This window comes from Musa acuminata, chromosome BXJ1-3, assembly GCF_036884655.1.
Source record: "Musa acuminata AAA Group cultivar baxijiao chromosome BXJ1-3, Cavendish_Baxijiao_AAA, whole genome shotgun sequence".
Lineage (NCBI taxonomy): Eukaryota > Viridiplantae > Streptophyta > Magnoliopsida > Zingiberales > Musaceae > Musa > Musa acuminata.
The window spans coordinates 34,868,744-34,890,338 of record NC_088329.1 but is presented as its reverse complement, the minus strand read 5'-3'; the positions used below and the strand labels follow the sequence as shown (position 1 = coordinate 34,890,338).

Genomic DNA, 21,595 nt, shown 5'->3' with positions numbered 1-21,595 from the left:
CCACTCTTGCTCAGTGCTATATGTTGGGCTCTATGACTCCTGAGTTACAGAGACAACATGAAAAGATGGATGCCAGATCAATTCTCCTACATGTCCGCAAATTGTTTGAAGAACAGGGAAGGACTCAGCGATATGAGATATCTAAGAGCCTCTTCCGCGCTAGGATGACTGAGGGGACACCGGTTCAGAACCATGTCCTAAAGATGATTGAGTGGATAGAGAAACTCACAGGTCTAGGAATGGTCCTAGAGGATAACTTGTGTGTGGACATTATGCTTCAGTCCCTACCAGATTTTTTTTCACAGTTCATAATGAATTTTAATATAAACAAGCTTGAAGTGACTCTCCCAGAGCTTCTCAATATGTTGAGGGAGGCAAAGAGTACTATCAAGAAAGAGAAGCCAGTTCTCTACACTAGTGAGACCGAAAGGAAACGGAAAGCAGAAAGGTCCCTTAAGAAGGGAAAGGGCAAGGTCAAACCAGGTAAAGCAAAGGTTGCTAAGAAAGACCCAGCAAAGGAAAAAGGCCAGTGCTTCCATTGTGGTAAAGATGGGCACCGGAAGAGAAACTGCAAAGAGTACCTTGCAGAAAGGGCGAAACAAAAGCTTGATGAAGCTTCAGGTACATTCATGATCAGTCTCCATTTGTCAGACTCTTATGATAACATATGGGTATTGGATACCGATAGTGCTTATCATATATACAATTCGTTGTAGGTTCTAGCAAGGCCTAGGAGACTAGAGAGAGGCGAGATGGACCTCAAGATGGGTTATATAGCAAAAGTTGTTGTAGTAGCTGTTGGCGAGGTCGCCCTACATCTGCCTAGTGGAGCTTTTATTGTATTAGATGCATGTTATTTTGTTCGTTCTATTATCAAAAACATTATCTCCATTTCATGTTTAATAGTTAGTGGATATAAATTTGTTTTTGAGAACAATGGTTGTTCGATATTATTAGATGATAAGATCATCATGAAAGGAACATTGCATAATGGTTTATTTATATTAGACACCACTCCACATATCATGAATGTAAATGTGTCCAAAAGGAAACGAGTTGAGTTGAACAGTGCATACCTGTGGCATTGTAGGCTAGGTCACATCCATGAAAGAATGATTCAAAAGTTGCTAAATGATGGATATCTAGATCCATTCGACTATGTGTTATATGCAACTTGTGAGCCTTGCATTCATGGAAAACTGACCAACTCTCCATTTAGTGGAACTGGAGAGAGAGCCACTGAGTTGTTGGAACTCATACATAGTGATGTATGTGGACCCATGTCAACTCATGCCATTGGAGGTTACTCCTACTTCATTACATTTACTGATGATTTCTCAAGGTATGGATATTTGTACTTAATGAAGTACAAGTCCGAGGCCTTTGAGAAATTCAGAGAGTATAAGAATGAGGTGGAGAACCAGACTGGAAAGAGTATCAAAACTCTTCGATCAGATCGAGGAGGTGCGTACTTAAGTACAGAGTTCACTCAGTTCCTCAAGGACCATGGGATATTATCCCAATAGACACCTCCTTATACACCTTAGCTCAATGGTGTTTTTGAAAGGAGAAATCGTACATTATTAGATATTGTACGGTCCATGATGAGTTTCGCTGATCTACCCATCTCATTCTGGGGATATGCCCTAGAAGCCGCAGCTTACCTTTTGAACAGAGTTCCAACTAAGTCGGTAGTGTCTACACCATATGAGATATGGAAAGGGAAGAAGCCCGATCTTAAGGTTGTTAAGATTTGGGGCTGCCCTACACATGTTAAAAGACACAACCCCGATAAGTTAGAATCAAGGACAGAGCGATGCAAATTTGTGGGATACCCCAAGGAAACTTGTGGGTATTATTTCTATCATCTCGAGGACCAAAAGGTCTTTGTAGCTAAGAGAGCAGTGTTCCTTGAGAAGGAACACATTCTTGACGGAGATAGTGGGAGAATGATAGAATTGAGCGAGGTTGGAGAACCAAGCTCAAGCACCACTCTACAGCCCGAGTCTATTCAGGTACCTAATACACAAGTTTCAACTTTACGCAGATCTGATAGAGTATCCCATCCTCCTGAGAGATATGTGAGACATATTAAAGGAGAGGATGTAGAGGATATTGATCCTCAGACCTACGAGGAGGCTATTATGAGTATAGATTCCGGGAAGTGGCAAGAAGCCATGAATTCTGAGATGGATTCTATGTACTCCAATAAGTTTTAGAACCTAGTTGATGCGCCCGAAGGTATTGTACCCATCGGTTGCAAGTGGATCTTTAAGAAAAAGATCGGAGTAGATAGAAAGGTAGAGACCTATAAAGCAAGGCTAGTGGCTAAGGGGTATCGTCAAAGGCAAGGTGTTGACTATGACGAAACCTTCTCACCCGTAGCAATGTTAAAATCCATCAGAATTCTATTGGCTATTGCAGCACACTATGATTATGAGATCTGGCAGATGGATGTGAAAACCGTATTCCTCAATGGGAACCTCGAGGAGGAGGTGTATATGATGCAACCTGAGGGATACGTGTCCAAGAACTGCCCAGATAAGGTGTGTAGGTTGCTTAGATCCATTTATGGATTAAAGCAAGCTTCCCGAAGTTGGAACATAAGATTTGATGAGGCAATCAGATCTTATGACTTCGTTAAAAACGAAGATGAGCCTTGTGTATACAGAAAGGTAAGTGGGAGCGCTATCACCTTTTTGGTGTTATATGTGGATGACATCCTGATCATTGGGAATGACGTAGGAATGCTATCCATAGTAAAGGCTTGGTTATCTAGACACTTCTCCATGAAGGACTTAGGGGAAGCATCCTATATTTTGGGGATTAGAATCTATAGAGATAGATCCAAGAGGATGCTTTGCTTGTCCTAGTCTAGGTACATAGAAACCATTGTCAAAAGGTTTGGCATGGAAAATTCCAAGAGAGGTCTCATACCGATGAGACATGGGATATCGCTTTCTACGAGTATGTCCCCAAAGACTCCAGAAGAAAGGGCGAACATGGATATGATACCTTATGCCTCAGCAATAGGGTCTATCATGTATGTCATGCTATATACTAGGCCTGATATAGCGTATGCTCTGAGTGTCACGAGCAGGTATCAGGCGGATCCAGGCTTGGAGCACTGGAAAGCAATAAAGTGTATCCTTAAGTACTTGAGAAGGACTAAGGATCTTTTATTAGTATATGGAGGTAATAACCTTAAGGTTGAAGGCTATACTGACTCAAGTTTTCAGTCTGATGTCGATGATAGCAAGTCGAATTCAGGGTATGTGTACACCTTGAATGGAGGAGCAGTGTGCTGGAAGAGTTCCAAGCAAGATACCACTGTTGACTCGACCACAAAGGTGGAGTACATTGCTGCATCAGATGCAGTAAAGGAGGGAGTTTGGGTGAAGAAGTTCATCACAGATCTGGGAGTCGTGCCGGGTAGCGAAGAGCTGTTCTCCCTATATTGCGATAACAACGGGGCGATTGCTCAAGCAAAGGAACCTAGGTCTCATCAGAAATCTAAGCATGTTCTGAGGAGGTTCCACCTTATCAGAGAGATCGTGACCCGAGGAGATGTAGTAGTGGAAAGAGTTCCATCCGAAGATAACATTGCAGATCCACTAACAAAGCCGTTGTCTCAGATTTGTTTTGAGCGTCACAGGGATCAGACACATAGGTGATTGGCTTTAGGTCAAGTGGGAGATTGCTAGTCATAGGTGCCCAGCAAGCCAATCACGTGAGTGATGGCACGTGTGACTTAATATCGAATCTTTTTTCTTATTATATTTTGGCATATATCACTTTATAACTATTGCATAAATGCATACATATATTGTGATGTCCTTGGATTTGTGCAATGGGAATCGGATCGTGATGAGATCACGATAGTGAGATCGATTCACCTTTAAACACATATCCTAAATAATCCCAGTCATAGGTTACTCGAGAGGGATATCGTGATAACCGGATAGACTGGTGTGCTATATACACGTCCATATGATGGATGCAGCTGGTCTCATGATGCCTTATTGTCAGACAACGATTTCGTAGTCCTAGTGGTGTATTTGGTCCTTAGACTTGAGACACCAAGGATGTCCTGTATGAGTGCTCCACTCTTTGATACCAGACTTATAGGTTTGGCTGTCCCAGATCTAGTACAACTGATCATTGGGAGTGGTAGTCGACCTTACGAGGGCTATTGAGTGTCGATAGAGAATCATCCACTCTCAGCGTCATGAGAGGAATATCCCATGTGTTCTTGCTCAGACAAATCCCTGGCTAGGGTCGTTCGGGTTGAGAGAGAAAGAGTTCTCCGGGAGAATCCGATTAGAGCGAGACTTGAGAAGAAACCATATGGGTCTGACAACGCCATGCTCGATATACGGTCTCTGGGATATTATATGGATGAGGGACTATAGGTACACGGTAACTGAGGACAGACATGTCCAATGGATTGGATTCCCTTGTATCGTCTGGGGACTACGACATAGTGGCCTAGTACGTCCGTAGTCGATGAGTCGAGTGAATTATTACAGAGATAATAATTCACTGAGTTAGAAGGAGTTCTGACAGGTATGACTCACAGCCAGCTCGATATTGGGCCTAGAGGGTCACACACATATGGTAGGCATTGCGATGAATAGAGGTTCAGATATGAGATATCCGACGGAGCCCTTGTCTTATTGGATGCAGATCCAATACCCACCAGGGGAGGACCCATTAGGGTTTGATAGGGGACCTCTATAAATAGGAGGGATTCAAAGCCTCATAGGCTAGAGAGCTTTTGTTTGTCTTTTCCTATTCTCCTCTCCATCTCCACCTCTGAGTAGGCCTGGAGTTTTGAGGAGCGTCGTCGCAACCCTGCTGTGTGGATCACCGCTATAGAGGAGGACGCTTGACCTCATTCACCCTCTCCTAAGGATCTGCAAGGAAACAGGGATATACGATCTCCCTAGGTAACATAATCTACTCTATACGCAGTTTCATGTTTCACAGATTTTTGCGTATCAATCTTCGCACGACGACGAACATCTCTTTGGGAATCGGGAATTTTGTTTTATTGTTCTTCCGCTGCGCATGTGTTGTCGCCCCCAAGGATTTCCCAACAACTCTAACTATAAATATGGTTAAAATCAGTTTGCTAAATGAAGATGCTAAAAAAGAAAGAACATGGAGAATATTTTTCTAGTGCACTTGTTATTGAATAACAAGAAAGACGGGAAAAAAGTAATAATAGAAATCTACATGGTTATAGAGGAAGATCTAAGTCTAGAAGAGATATTAAGTGTTTCCACTGTAACAGGCCAGGTCACATAAAGAAAGATGTTGGTTTCGGAAGCGAGAACAAAATAAAAAGAAGAAAAATAAGAAAGAGACCAATACAATTATTGTTGAATGTGATATCGTTATTGTTTGTGATGACAAATGTGTCAATCTTACAGGAAGGTAACTAGGTAATTAACTTTTGTGCTTTATTTCATATTACTTCTTATAGTGATTTTTTCATATCTTACACTACGGGTGATTTTGACAATGTTAGAATAGAAACAATTGTACATCTAAGATTATGGGTATTAGAGATATTTACTTTGAGACCAGTACTGGGAACAAATTGATACTCAAAGATGTTAGACATATTTCATATATTCATCTTAACTTGGTATCTACAAGCAGACTTAATGATGTAAGATTTACACACCATTTTAGTGAAAGCAAATTGAAGCTCACTAAAGGTTTCTAATTATGACGAGAGGGAAAAAGCTAAACTCTTTCTATGTCATGGAAGCTAAACTACACAAAGGAGAGATTAATGCGATTAAAAAGAGTGAAAACTTATAACTTTGGCATAAGAGGCTTAGTCATATCAGCGAGATAAGACTTCAAACTCTTGCTAGAAAGAAATTTTTATCGGAGTTGCAAGGTACATCTCTTAAATTTTATAATCATTAATTAGCTAAAAAAATATATAGAGTTGTCTTTCATACTTATCCGACATTTAAAGATCAAATATAATTAATTTGATTCACACTAATGTTTGTACTATACAAATTAGAACTCTTGGAGGTGATTTTTATTTTATTACTTTCATTGATGACTATTCTAGAAAAGTTTAGACTTTTACTTTTAAATCTAAAGATCAGGTACTCAATATTTTCAAAAAGTTTCACGTCAGTGTTGAAAGAGAAACTGACAGAAAACTAAAATGTGTTCGAGCAAATAATGGTGGCGGGTACATGGGTCATTTTGAGAATTATTGTAGGTTTCATGGTATTAGGCTTGAGAAAACAGTTCCTAAAACTCGTCTACAAAACAGTGTGACAAAAAGGATAAACAAAACAATTGAAGAAAGGATTAGGTGTATGCTTTCCCATGCCAAATTACCTAAGTCATTTTGAGGGGAGGCTATGAGAATTGAGAACTACAATTGATATGATAAATCTTTCTTCATAAGTTGTTCTGAAAAGTGATGTTCCAAATAGAGTATAGAGGGAAAAAGATATATCTTACGATCACTTGAGAGTCTTTGGGTGCAAAGCATTTGTTTATATTCTCAAAGATGAGAGGTTTGTAGGGAAATCTAGGGGCGACATCATATGTGCAGCGGAAGAATAGAAAACATAAATCTTTAAATTTTCCAATGATGTGTTCGTCGTCGTGCGAAGATGAATGTGCTAAATCCGCAAAACTAAAAACCACATGCGAGTTAGTTGTGTTGCCTAGGGAGATCGTATATCTCTAAATTCCTACATATTTATAAGAGAGAATAAAGAAGGTTAAGCGTCATTCTCTTTAGCGGTGATCTACATAGCGAGGCTATAATGATGCTCTTCAAATCGCTGCCCAAATCTCTACACCTACTATCTGTAAAGGAGAAGAGGAGAGGAGAATAGAAGGTGGCCACCAAGAAAACCTCTAGCCTATGGGTGTTTAATTCCCTCCTATTTATAGGGACTCTCTATCAACTTAACCATACTGAATCTTGCCCTATTGGGTATTGAATCTCTATTCAACTACCTAAGCTTCTTATATTAATAGATCTCTATCCAATAATCTCTCATTGGTGAATATTGGACCTCATCCATATGATCCAATAATTCATGAGCTTATTGAATATCCAATAAGATTGGGGCTCCGACGGATATCTCATATTCGAACCTCTACTCATCGCATTGCCTACCCTATTATATGACCCTCTAGGCTCAATATCGATCTAGCCATGAGTCATACATATCATAACTTCTTCTAGCTCAATGAATTATTATTTTCATAATAATTCACTCGACTCATCAACTGCGGATGTACTAGGTCATTACGCTGCAGTCTTTAAACGATACTAGGGAATCCAATCCTTTGGACATATCTGTCCTAAGTTACCATATACCTATAGTCCCTCATCCATCTAATATTCTAGATATTGTATATCGGACATGGTACTATTAGACCCATACGGTTTCTACTCGAGTTTTGCTCTAAGCGGATTCTCTTGGAGAACTCTTTCTCTCTCAATCCGAATTACCTTAGCTAGGGATTTATCTAAGTAAGAATACATGGGATATTTCTCTCATGACACTGATAGTGGATGATCCTTTATTACACTTAATAGTCCTCGTAAGATTGGTTGTCACTCTTGATGACCAGTGTTGCTAGATCTGAAACTTCCAGGCCTATAAATCTTATATCAAAGAGTGGAGTACTCATACAGGACATCCTTGATGTCTCAAGTCTAAGGATTAGGTACATCATTTGGACAGTGTTGGGAAATCCTTGGGGGCGACATCACATGCGCAGCGGAAGAACAAGAAAATAAAATCCCCGATTCTCAAAGAGATGTTCGTCGTCGTGCGAAGATTGGTACGCAAAAATCCGCGAAACATGAAACTGCATATAGAGTAGATTGTGTTACCTAGGGAGATCGTATATCCCTGTTTCCTTGCAGATCCTTAGGAGAGGGTGAAGGAGGTCAAGCGTCCTCCTCTCTAGCGGTGATCCACACAGTAGGGTTGCGACGACGCTCCTCAAAAATCCAGGCCTACTCAGAGGTGGAGATGGAGAGGAGAATAGGAAAAGGCAAACAAAAGCTCTCTAGCTTATGGGGCTTTGAATCCCTCCTATTTATAGAGGTCCCCTATCAAACCCTAATGGGTCCTCCCCTAGTGGGTATTGGATCTGCATCCAATAAGACAAGGGCTCCGTCGGATATCTCATATCTGAATCTCTATTCATCGCAATGCCTACCATATGTGTGTGACCCTCTAGGCCCAATATCGAGCTGGCCGTGAGTCATACCTGTCAGAACTCATTCTAACTCAGTGAATTATGATCTCTGTAATAATTCACTCGACTCATTGACTACGGACGTACTAGGCCACTACGCCGTAGTCCCCAAACGATACAGGAGAATCCAATCCATTGGACATGTCTGTCCTCAGTTACCGTGTACCTATAGTCCCTCATCCATCTAATATCCCAGAGACTGTATATCGAGCATGGTGTTGTCAGACCCATACAGTTTCTTCTCGAGTCTCGCTCTAATCGGATTCTCCCGGAGAACTCTTTCTCTCTCAACCCGAATGACCCTGGCCAGGGATTTGTCTGAGCAAGAACACATAGGATATTCCTCTCATGACGCCGAGAGTGGATGATCCTCTATCGACACTCAATAGCCCTCGTAAGGTCAACTACCACTCCCAATGACCAGTTGTACTAGATCTGGGACAGCCAAACCTATAAGTCTGGTATCAAAGAGTGGAGCACTCATACAGGACATCCTTGGTGTCTCAAGTCTAAGGACCATATACACCACTAGGACTACGGAATCGCTGTCTGACAATAAGGCATCATCAACCATCCAGCATTCCGTAAGCAGATCAATCAGTGAACTCATTCTCCAATGAGCACCTGTACTGTATCCCTAGTGTCCCTACACAAGCAGCTATGAGACCAGCTGCATCAATCATATGGACGAGTATACAACACTCCAGTCTGTCCGGTTATCACGATATCCCTCTCGATTAACCTATGACCGGGATTATTTAGGATATGTGTTTAAAGGTGAATCGATTTCACTATCGTGATCTCATCACGATCCGATTCTCATTGCACAAATCCAATGATATCACAATATATGTATGCATTTATGCAATAGTTATAAAGTGATATATGCCAAAATATAATAAGCAAAAAGATTATATATTAAGTCACACGTGCTATCACTCACGTGATTGGCTTGCTAGGCACCTATGACTAGCAAGAGTCACCTCTCCCGTGGAGCTACAAATTGTCACCACATATGTTTCTCAACTTTCCGATAAAAAACTAAGAAGTAACAATTATTGTATTTCATCATCTATATTCATTTTCATAGCAATCAGTATGTTTGCAAGACTCTGAAACAGACTTATGTGCTCAACAATGTTACCATCATCTGTATACTTTAAATTGACAAGCCTTTTAAGGAGAGAAATTCTATTTTTCATAATATTTTTTACAAAGAGATTTTTTAACTTTTGTGAAATATACTCTAGTTTCTCAACTCTAGTTTCATTAGAAATATACTAATGCATATTCATCCATCTTTTCGTATAGGCAATAACTTTTTTATGTTGAACCTTGCATTTCTCATCTTCCATAGTAAAATGTTTTTCTTTAACTTTGATTGTGTTTATACAAATCTTTGCAATAGAGCAAATCTTTCATCATATGCCTCTGAGTGGAATAATTTGATGAGTTCAATTTAATCATACCATATGACTCCTCCATTTCAATTACACAAGAAAAAAACTAGCACCAAACAACGTGGCTCTAATATCATTTATTGGGAAAAACTATTATAGCAGAATAAATATTTTCCTTCTTTATGTATCAAAATAGATTCCTCATCAAAATATCAACTTGTTATCAAATGTAAATATTAATCAAAGTGGTATAAACAGTAGAACAATGAATTAATCATAAAGTGAGATACCAAATTTTTACTTGGAAAATTCAATGCGAAAAAACCACGGGACCGTAGTCCACTTTAAACTTCTACTATCACCAATAATGATAATAGATTTACAATAAATTTCTCCAGAATAACTACAGAATCACAATAATATCAAGAACACAGATCTTGATTCAATAATAACATATCATCATCATCACAGGTAAATTTAATGAAAAAAAAAATTTAGGTATCACTAATTGATACATATATATATATATATATGTATATGTATATTTATATATATATATATATACATATACATGTATATATATATATATACATATACATGTATATATATATATATATACATATACATGTATATATATATACATATACATGTATATATACATCATAAAACATATCTAATATTATTTGATTTCAATCTTGACATAATTTTTTTTTCGATATTATATATAATATATTATAGATTTTATGCTTACATAACTTTAGTAAATATAAAAATTATTTCGTGAAGAGAACGATAGGATTTAACTCATCAAGGAACAACTGTGTATATAAATGCACAAGGTGCTGTTGGGAGCAAATTTACTGCAATTTTGATTTAAGATTACTGGTCATTGATTAGTCTGTCTGAGTTTAAGTTTATTTCAGATACATTATTTCACATATCTGACATTCTTCATACGAACCACAGGTAATTGGGGGACTGCATATGGCTATGCAATTCCTGTGTTGCAGAGTGCTGCTGTCCGGATACTAAGCCAGCCATGTAGCTGATACTGGTTCAAATGGAACTGGAGCACATTTGAGAGCATTTATGCAAAGAACCATACCAAGATGGAGCTCAAAAAGCTCAATGATTAAGTTCTTGTGCATTGCAATCCTCGTTTACAGGTTATTAGCCAAAGTAGGGGTGCCCAATGTAGAACTGTTATATATGATGAAATAGATGTGAGTTCTGAATGGCCAACAGAATCTGAATCTTCATCACTTCTATTGGATGATTCATGGTTAGACAATCTACATATTGAATGCAGAGGTAGCTCATCAACTTATGATTAATTTAGAACAGAAGATGGCATTCAGGCAGAAGAAGGATCTGCAAACATTGTGTGTGTGAATAGAACCACTCACACATTGTGTGGCCTACTTGCTAATAAGCTGATATCCCCTTAACTGTGTTGTATTCTTGTGTTTAAACAACATTTATGCCCAGAGAAGTGTTTTAAATAGATAAAGATGTATATGTAGAGTTACATACACACAGATATAAATGTTATCGATTATGGATACTATACTTGTAAACCAAGTTTGTCGACCATCTTGATGCTGATCCATATCCTCTGATATCACAAACACAACAAGCATTGTAAGGAACACTCATTGTCCCTTATCTGTTATATATTTTGGATATTTCAAGCTGTTTGCTCACTCTGTTCTCTGAGAAGAAGCTGTTTACTCACTTTGAAGGATCGCCAAATTCTTTTTATTGATTATCACTGTATCGTCAATGAATTTAGTGTCTTCATCCATTAGCTATCTTTTTAATCAAGCAGTCCTGTTTCTCTACTCTGATCATTTCTAACATTTTTGTTGTGTAATAAATATGATTCTTTTTTCAAGAAAGAATACCGAAAGAGTAAGATTTCTTTTGAGATGTTAATATAGTTTCTGATTGTTATCCAACTTTGTTCTTTCGAATGCTTCATGAGACTTTGCATTAGGATTACTTTGCATGCATTGCCTGATTGCTATCTGTAATCCCCTATGAGTGATGCTTTTTGTTCCCAATGAAACAGAGTATATTGTCTCTATCCTTTTATCGTTCTGTATTTTATAACAGTAACAGCTGCTGAATGCCACCGATCTAGTGATAGTCATTTATTACATTAATATTATCACATGTTCATAAGTTTTTGAGCTAATTATATATTATTCTTGTAATTAATTATATTTAGTATTTTAATTTATATGTTTTAAAAAGTTGTATTAAAATTTTTATACTTATACTTATAAAAGTGAAACATTTAATCTCGTTTCTCCTCACACCATTATTCTACTGATGAAAATATCATAAAATTTATTATTAAATACATGTTAATTCTATTTTACTTCGGTTTATTACTGAGCATATGTATTATTTTCATCAGTAAAATGGACGACGTAAAGAGAAATAAGATTAAATATTTTACTTTTATAAGTATAGAGATCCCAATGTAAATTTTAAAAATATAAGGATCGAAATATTAAAGATAACTAATTACATTGTGTAATCTATAATTAACCCTGCTTTCATTCACTCATATGTTTTAGGAAATATTTTTTGATTTTAACTATTCATATATTTGGAATTTAATAATGGTACTAGTTTTTCCCTCATCAGACTTGAGAGCATTCTTTTCATATATTATAATACACATTATATTATAAATATATTTCATATTAGATAAAATTATTGAGGATGAGCTCGTCTTGTTTCTTGGCCAACCCGGTCAAACCGGATTTAATCGGGTTGGATCGGACCCGATGGACTATTGATCCGGCTTGAAATCATCGGACCGTTTACTGTCCACCATGCACGAAATGTAAAGAACACGTTGGACATAGTTTCCCGCTTCGCGACTTGATTGGAAGATGATACTTTTGAGCCCATCACATGCCGCCGCCAATTTAAACGCTCGTTTGTTGCGATCGGACCCGATCTCATCGTCCACCTTCCTTCAAAGCAGAGGAGGAGGGAAGAGATGCTGAAGACCAGTGGAGCCTCCGACGCTTTCCTTCCAATCCCCGGGTTCTCCCAGATCTAGCGAACACGCGACGCCTCTTATCGTCTCTCCTCTCGTCTTCGTCCTCCCACTCCTTCTCTTTCTGCCGATTCGGAGCGCAGCGAGGGCTCCGACGCTGGAGGGTCAGATCGGCGGATCAGAGGGTGGAGGAAGTCGACGAGCTTATCGATTCTGTCGGGACCTTCATCTTCGCTTCCGAAGGTCATCTCCCTTTCCGATTCCTTGCTTTTTACAGAAATCATTTGCAGAATCTTTCTTTCTAAATTCAATCATCACTCGTTAAAAGTTCGGTCTTCGGTAATTATTCGGAAGGTAGATAAATTGATCGATGGGGTGCCCGAGACTCTTGATATGCTAAGATCTAAGGTCAGACCGCAGCATCATCATCATGGTTTTGATGACTTTAATATCATGGATAGATTTGATAATGGTATGGTTTATGGATTTCGGGGTATGGTTTACCAAAAGAAAGAAGAAGCAACTAAGGGATGAACCTGTGAGCCAAACCGGCATTAAGATCGAGCTTCACATCCCCTGAAACTGGATTGTGGGCAGAGCCTAGATCTACAAGTAAATCCCTCCCCTCCAATCTTCCAATTTTGAATACTGCCTATTCACTGTTAAAACTAGCTGACACATATGAAAGATATAATTAGTCATATACTAACATGATTAATCATCTGCGTTTCGCTAAGACTGAGTGCATATGTATTTCATGAAGATATTTTAAAGTGAAGCATATTCTGCTACACAGCATTTACTATGTCACTGTATCAATAAAAAATCATGCTGTTACATTTATTTTCACAACTGGTTATATCATCTACTTTTTTCCTTTTTCTAATATCATGAACCTAACATGAAACATTCAGGAAAGATGTATCACTTCAAGAAAAACCCAAGGACTAGGAGACTCAACATCTCAACCTTCTCAAATGGAGAAGGGTTACACTAGAAGAACTAAATAAGCAAAATAGCTCTAGCCATATGATTGCTATACCATGCACTTTGCATCTTCTTATCATGTTGAGCAAGTCATCTCCTTCATGCCCAAATTGCATGTATGTTCTGCACACGGAGAAGCTCTACACAAAGTTGAGGCTGCCAAGTCCTTGGAGACTCCGAGCCTCCTCCATTAAATAGAATGTGGAAGACTGTACAATCCTCAATCATGTAGCAAGAGGTTAAGAGCCACTGGAATTGGACAGGTGAAAGTCATTATGGAAAATGATGTTGCTACTTGGATAGACCGCATTCGTGGGTATAAATTCTAGTCTTCAAGAATTTGATGGTTATTACATGCACCTCTAAGAAATCAAAAGGTGGTAATCATATTTCTAGTCCTATGTTTCATTTAACACAAAGCATTGACAATGTACAACCTATATACAAATGCAAATGGTCGTTTGGATCAATGGCTGAAACTGTTATGATTATCACCTACACTTGAGACCTATTTTTGCCTTCCTCAACTAGTGTTAAGGAATCCATATTCCAGAGTATCCACAACTTCAGTAGCTTGGGAGACATTATTATCCTGATGCCCTAACTGAAAAATATGTTCCATTTCCCTGAGAAGCACTTGTTCCTTTACTAAGATTCTTTACAAAGGAAGTAGACAATAGTTGACCAATTGGACACTGACAACCAAGCATGTATAGTGACAGCTTACTGATTAAATTGTGAAATAAACCACTGGGGTTTCAGTTATCCAGCGAGTATGCTTGCTGGATTGACTCAGCTGGACTAGAACGAACAAGATTTTTGGCATGGTCACAACTTAATTGGCTGACGACCCAAGTTTCACATCTGGATTTCTATCCCTTGGTGGCAAACATAAAACATATTAATGAAATCAAAGCATTAACTTCTAAAGATATTTGTGGGGATCAGAGCTGGAATATGTTAAAACCAAGAATATATTATCAGCCTACCCCAAACAGTTAAGATTTACTTCCTGTTATTGTTGCAAGAATATTATATCAGCTAGTAACTTAGCCTAACTTTATTTTTTTGTTTACCCTGATGAGACCATAATCACAAGAAGAACTTCTCTTTGATATCTCTAGCACTGTTCAGGAAAAACTAGAATTTACATGAAGTACTTTCCATGACACACCTTAAAAAATCATCAACAAGAGGTTGTATCACATTCTGAACATCATCCTCAGACCAACCAAATTTGCACCTGTCAATATTAGTAATTATAAAGAGAAAACGGATACAAATGGATTTAACTTTGTTAAAACGAAAATTTTAATTTGTAAACACAAAGTGCAAATCTCATATGTATAGTATTACATGTTGCAGGATGATACCTGAACTCAAGCAACTGCATTCTTTGTGAAGAGCACATGTTGACTGCTTTACTACTGGAAACTGGTAATTGCTCTTTCGCCATTGGATTTAAATATTTACTGATATTTATACCATGTTCTAACTCAAAATAAAGCTGCCAGTTTCTGTGTATCGAATAACATATCCAAAGGCAAAGAAGTTCCACTGCATTTAGTATTTTAGCAATCTGCAGTGGACCTTATTATTAACATTCAAAAAAATCAGTTGGCCTGATATGGACCAGCTGTTATTTATTGTGCCCATCAGGAACTGGCACTCGGACCAGACAATTTCATCCTATCCAGTTTGAAATATTTTATTTATTTTTCTTATATTGACTGTCAACAACCCTCCTCTCCTCCTCTCCTTGTTCCCCTCCCCTCTTCTCATTGGTGTGTACCGACCAGTAAGCTGCATATCATGTGTCAATATGATGGTATGCACTGGATCAATACTGCTCTGGCTAGGAACTCCCCATCAAGAAGTCTTGTGACCTTTCAGAACTAATGTACAACAGCTAACTCAATCTCTTGTTTATGTTAAGATCAGCATGGTACCAGTCAATCTCAGTGAGGTTCTTATCTTGTCATTTGTAGACATTGGGCCACCTTTGTACGACCCTATCAACATTTTGTCTGAGGAATATAGCCTTCTATCTTTAATTGTGTGTAAATGTTGTTTAAAGTTGCATAGATCTCTTTAGATTGCAAATGTGACGCATCAGCAACATGAAAATCATGGAACTTCCCATCTAATTCAATTGAGCTACAACCAGGAGTTTTCTTAACTCCTCTCTCTTTCATCATCTTCCTCACCTTCTTCACATCATCCCATTCTCTTCTTGTGGCATACAAATTTGCCATAAGCACATATATACCACTGTCTCCAGGTTCCAAGCCTAAAAGCATTTCACCTGCAAACTTTCCTAATTCCACATTACCCTGCATCCTGCATGCATTAAGGAGAGCACCCCATGCTGCTCCATTTGGCTCCACCGGCATGCCCCTTACCAACTCATGAGCTTCCTTCAAGAGCCCAAATTTACCAAATAGGTCTATCAGGCATGCATAGTGTACACCCTTGGGTTCAATGCCAAAAATTGATTTCATGTCTGCAAAGTGCCTTCGACCTTCGACGACTAAGCCGCCATGACAGCAAGCAGATAAGACACCAACAAATGTGATGTCATCAGGCATTAATTGTGTATTCTTCATATGCTCAAAAAGGAATAAGGCCTCTTTGCTATAACCATGTACAGCATATGCCAAGATCATTGTATTCCAACTCACCACATCCTTTTCTGGCATCTCATCAAACAATTTAGCTGCTTCTGCAATATCTCCACATTTAGCATACATGTCTATGAAAGCATTTGCCAATTTTACAGAGAGTCTGATCATTTTGCCATCTATATAATGTTCATAGATCCATCTACCAAGATCCAAGCAACCTAACATGGCACATGCTGAAAGCACACTCACCAGAGTAGCATCTATAGGCTTCACATGTGCTGCAATCATCTCGTAAAACAACTGTACTGCTTGTTTAGGTTGATTTGATTGTGAATATGCTGCAATCATACTGCTCCAAGTGACCACATTTTTTTCAGGCATATTCTCAAATAATTGCCTTGCAAGATCTAGGTTACCACATTTTGCATATGCACTCATCATAGAAGTCCATGAAAAAACATCCTTGATCGGCATGTCGTCGAAAACTTCTTTTGCATCAGCCACAGAACCACACTTCCCATACATATCGACCAAAGCATTAAGAAGATTGATGCTGGCATCTATGCCACTTCTTCCAATATTATTATGCATCAACCTGCCAAATTTTAGTTCACCCAGTTGAGAGATAGCTGAAAGTATGGCGATGAAAGTGATTTCATTGGGTTGGGTACCCGTCATCAGCATTTGATAGAAGAGCCTCAATGCTTCATGTGGCTTTCTGCTTTCGGAATAGCCATCAATCATTGTAGTCCAAGAGACGACATCCCTTTCAGACAAAGCATCGAACACCCTTCTCGCAGAGGCCAACGGCCCCTGTGTCGCATAAAAGCGCACCAAGCCGTTCCCCACGAGCAAATGTGATATGAAGCCGGCTTTGCAAGCTACGCAATGGATTCCCTCCCCTGGCGAAGCCTCCGAGAGCTGCTCGCAGCTCTTCAGCACGAAGACAAAGCTGCGGCCGTCCATCTCGACACGGTCGCGGACCATGCAGCGGAAGCAGGAGAAACCTGAGAAGGGGAAGTTGGCCCGGTTGTAGCCCCTGATCATGGTGTTCCAGATGTAAGGGTTGGGGCTGGAAATACCACGGAAGACGAGGGCGGCATGTGCCATGTCGCTGGGATCGGAGAGGGCGCAGAAGGCGAGGACGCGGCTGGCCGGGAAGCGGTGGGACATGAGTCCGGCGGTGGTCAAGCGGGCCTGTATCTGCTTGAGGTGGGCCATGGAGTCGCAGGACTCCATGATGGAGAGGATAGGGTGAGTCACGACAAGGTTGCGGTTGGAGTTCCACTTGGGCCTGGGGAAGGCGGAGAAGAATCGGAGAAGGCGACCGAGGAATGGAGGAGGAGCGCTTGAGATGTAGAGATCAGGATATGGCATCTCCGTGACAAGGGAAGGCGGGAATACAAACTCTGTGCAGGGTCTTCAAATTTATAAACGTGGTGACCGTTTGTAGCGTGGCAGAGTCTCTCTCTCTCTCTCGCTCTCTCTCTCTCTCTCTCTCTCTCTCGTGGAGTAGGGTATTTTGACTAAACCATACAATATTCTTATGATATATGCTCGCAAAGGATCAAACTTAAGGAACAGACTGCTGAAGGCCGAGGATTCTCTTCATTTTGGTAGCTTCGATTATGCCTAGGGACTTGAGGAAAGATGAATACCAGATTGAATTGAGTGCCAACATTTTCTGATGGAATATGTTTCTGTTTCTGATTGAATTAGCTGAAGTATATAATGACACTTCCAGGATAGCTAGACCTGATTGCTAAGTTTGAACATTCTTATTACTGCTAGGTTGGAACATAAACTGCATCTGAGCAACATAACATACCTTTGAGCTTTGGTTTGTCTTTTTCTTGTGTCATTTTACTGGTGCAATTCAATTTGTTGCACATAAGATATTTACAGAATGTGTTGCCTTTTCCAGATTCTGAAACGAGAGCAAGAGAATTGCACATGCTTAAGCAAACTAGAAAAGATACGAGGTGGAAACCCATGTTTTTTACTTAAGAGTCTGATGCTGCTGCAAGCACCTTGGTCTTTGATTTCTTAGTGCTGGCACGAGCAAGCTCAGAGTTGTCGCACAACCGGCGCTGAATCATGTCCAACAATCTCGTCTGCAAGTGCTTGTTGATGGTGATCATGTGTTTCGTCACGGTGGAAGTCCGCAAGCGGTTCTCCACTGCTGCCACCACCTTCATCTCTAAGGCTTCTGGGGTTCCCTCCCTCTGCAAGTTCAAGAAATACATTTCCCTACCGAGGTAAGAACGTGAGTAAATAGCAACAGGTACATGACTTTGAGAGGGTCAACCTCAAGCTCAAGAATTTGCTTCTTCATCAGTCGGTAAGTTTGGAATCCGGGGCTGATAAAGTGATCTTCCTGAGGACAGTAAGCAGGTAAAATGGTCCGTGTTCTCTCTGTTGCAACGTTTGGCTGAGGAGACTTGTCCAGTAATGGGACATGAGGGCGAAGCTGGCTTCTCTTGTTCTTCGCCACAGAGAGCATTGATTGTGAGATCACCAGCAAGTTTGTTATATAACCTGCTGAGACACGGTGAAATGCTTCATCAAATTCCGCATCTAATTCAGATGAATTCTGATCTTGAAGTTATCAGAAATGACAAGTAATTGGACCAAAAAAGCACTCGAGAGTGAAGATCTTGGCAGTTTCACCATGCATGCATGAGCAGATATCAGATTACCCTTCTTATAGCTGAATCTTCGGAAGAGCTGACACAGGTTAGCATCCCAAATGCAAGCAGTACCATCCTTTGATGCAGAAATCAACCATTTACCTCCTGGACTGAATGATAAAGTGGTAATACAATCCCTATGCAGTCAAATATTAGCAATCAGATTAATAGTATGTATCATGATATGTAATCCGGAACTGTCTTAGCTTCTATTATCTGCATAGCAACTAGGAATTTTACTGCTCTAGTGACTTAATCGCTTTCTAATTCATCATTTACTTTCTTATAGAAGTTATGGAATGTAACCAGTAAATTGTTGCAGGTGACACATTACTTATGCCCTCCAAGAAAGCCAGAACTGTCCTCTGAAATTGTTGAGGGCGTTTCTTCCAGTCCAAGATTAAGTTCACTAACAAGAATTCCGCCATCCATACATCCGGCAAACAGAAGTTGCTCTTGAGGGTCAGAAGCAATTGCAGTCACAGGAGCAGAGAACACATGAGTTTGCACCAGCCTGCCCGAAATGACGTCCCATACCTAAAAATTATCTCGTGTTGTTAACAAGCATGCATCATCAGAACATTAAACTTTTATATTTGGCAACAAAATTGTCAAAGCTTGTCATGTCTCAACCTTGCAAGTGCCATCAAGGGAGCTTGATATCAATGATAAGCTACAGCCTCCAGACATTAGTAGCAGACCAGTTACAGAGGATTGATGCTCACACCATGTGTGTACAGAAGATAAAGTTCCACAAATTTGAGGATCTTCAACATCCAGTAAGCTTGCATGGTAAGTAAGCAAAAGCAATCACTTCTTTTTCCCAAGAGTTTATCACTCACGGTAGCTGAGGTTTCAGATGATTGGTACCTGATCATGGACCATACATGGATGACACCATCCTCAGAAGCAGAAATAAGCAGAGTGCCATCGTGAGAAAAGGCTAAACAGCTCAGAGGATTCTGATGAGCAGGCCATATCTTAAGCAGTTTTCCACTTGTAACCTTCACTCGTGGAATGAACAATACTGAGCCAATGAAGCCCGGAACTACTAACGAAAGAATTCAGGTTTTTTTTTGAAGGTCGAAGGCACTCATGGATTTAATTGAGCATTGTGACATTTTTCTCATCTGGTTTGATGGTATTTATTAGACACAAAATAAACAGTTTGGGTCAGTTACTTACCTCCCATATATATACATTCCCAGCAGGAGCTCCACCAGCAAGATAAATGCCATCCTTGGAGCTGGAAATTGGCCCAATATTCTCAAGTGGATAGCTTCTATGTGGTGACTGGGGCTACAACAATAGAAAGCAATTGTCAATACCAATTAGTTTCATTCTGACAATTATCAACAAGAACAATTATATCAGAGAATGTGATTGCAGATGTACAATGTAGAAATGTTTACTTGTTTAATTCAAGAAAATATCATGTTTACTTGTTTATTTTTATAGTGATTACAATAAAAATAATGCAATGCTGCTCTTTCAATCTACCATCTAACTTGTTTAACCTCAATATCAAGGGTCGGAAAGAAAGAGAACAGTCACAAACACAACACTGGAGGTTTTTGTGATCCTAACAATAGACTACATAAAGGAAAGAGATGGTGGAGAAGAAGGTGGCGGCTCTCTTCTCCCTTGGCCTCCTTGGATTGAGGTGGAAAGAGAGATTCAACTCTTCGATACCGGAGAAATCATGGCCATGGCCATACCTTGTTCAAAGCCCAGAAGAAGATGGCACCGCCGCGGTAGGATCGATGTCTCTGCAGCTGGGACGCGACAAGGTGGTGGTCGGCGAGGCAGAGGAGGCCATGGGGAGGCGAAGCGCAGGTGGGTAGTCTCATGAGTTCCTCCCCTGTCTCCAAGTCATACATGGTTATTCCGGCACTCATCTTCTCACCGCACACCACCAATGCCTCCCTCCACCTCTCTGCAACACCCACGTCCACCATCTCCTCCTCCTCCTCCTCCTCCACCGGTGTGGTCAAAAGGGTAGGGCTTGTGTTTCCTGGACGGCGGGCGTTAAAGCTACGACCTGTACAGCTGACAGTGCCGCTCGACAATTGTCAACAAGCTTTCCAGTCGCAGCTGCGTCTGCATGCAGCCATGCACGTTGAAAGCACGCACTCTGTTGCTCGGACTGCATACTCCTCGCCAGCCACCTTCGTTGGGGGTTTTAATTTTTCTTTTCTTTTTAAAATAAAAAATAAAAAATAAAATTATTTTTATAATAATTATAAATATAGAATTTGATCGAATAAGATATATCTTTTGGAAGAGATAGAATATATGAGACTCAGACAATCCGAGGGTTCATACGAGGACATAAAAATATTTGGATCATCTGTGCGTCACCGTACCAATCACATCAATCGTTTGTTTTTATTGGCTGATATATAAGTTGATGGGACATCTGAATTGGTATTGGCATTAATTAAGGATGAAAGAGTATATCGATCGGACACTTCTTAAACACTAAATAGTATCATAATTCAATTAACAATCAAATGCATCATATTAGAGATTGTTAATCTGATTTTTCTTTTTTGGATAAGGATGGGATGCACAAATGTAATATTAAGATTCATAAGGGCAAATACGTTA

General features: G+C 39.6%; 1 protein-coding gene and 1 long non-coding RNA gene across 5 annotated transcripts; one reads left to right on the top strand and one right to left on the bottom strand.

The window, feature by feature from the left end:
* The first annotated feature begins 12,682 nt into the window (after nt 1-12,682).
* Nucleotides 12,683-20,407, top strand: LOC135625599 (uncharacterized). Of its 3 annotated transcripts, XR_010492133.1 has the most exons (5): nt 12,683-12,927; nt 15,037-15,108; nt 18,220-19,110; nt 19,308-19,777; nt 19,845-20,407. It is a non-coding gene; the product is annotated as an uncharacterized LOC135625599 (long non-coding RNA). The 3 variants fall into 3 exon arrangements; XR_010492130.1 differs by having other exon boundaries at nt 19,308-20,407; XR_010492131.1 differs by having other exon boundaries at nt 18,220-19,031; nt 19,308-20,406.
* Nucleotides 15,119-17,790, bottom strand: LOC103978544 (pentatricopeptide repeat-containing protein At2g22410, mitochondrial-like). 2 transcript variants are annotated; one of them, XM_065130604.1, is made up of 2 exons: nt 17,378-17,790; nt 15,119-17,302 (listed from the first exon to the last, which is right to left on the bottom strand). In XM_065130604.1, exons 1-2 carry the CDS (start codon nt 17,670-17,672, stop codon nt 15,687-15,689), a joined length of 1,911 nt encoding a protein of 636 aa, XP_064986676.1. In that variant the 5' UTR covers nt 17,673-17,790; the 3' UTR covers nt 15,119-15,686. The 2 variants fall into 2 exon arrangements, with proteins under 2 accessions (XP_064986676.1, XP_009392649.2); XM_009394374.3 differs by having other exon boundaries at nt 15,119-17,790.
* Nucleotides 20,408-21,595: the final 1,188 nt, after the last annotated feature.

Excerpts from the sequence above, each read along its gene's own strand:
- LOC103978544 (XM_009394374.3), bottom strand. The coding sequence starts at position 17,672 with ATGCCATATCCTGATCTCTACATCTCAAGCGCTCCTCCTCCATTCCTC.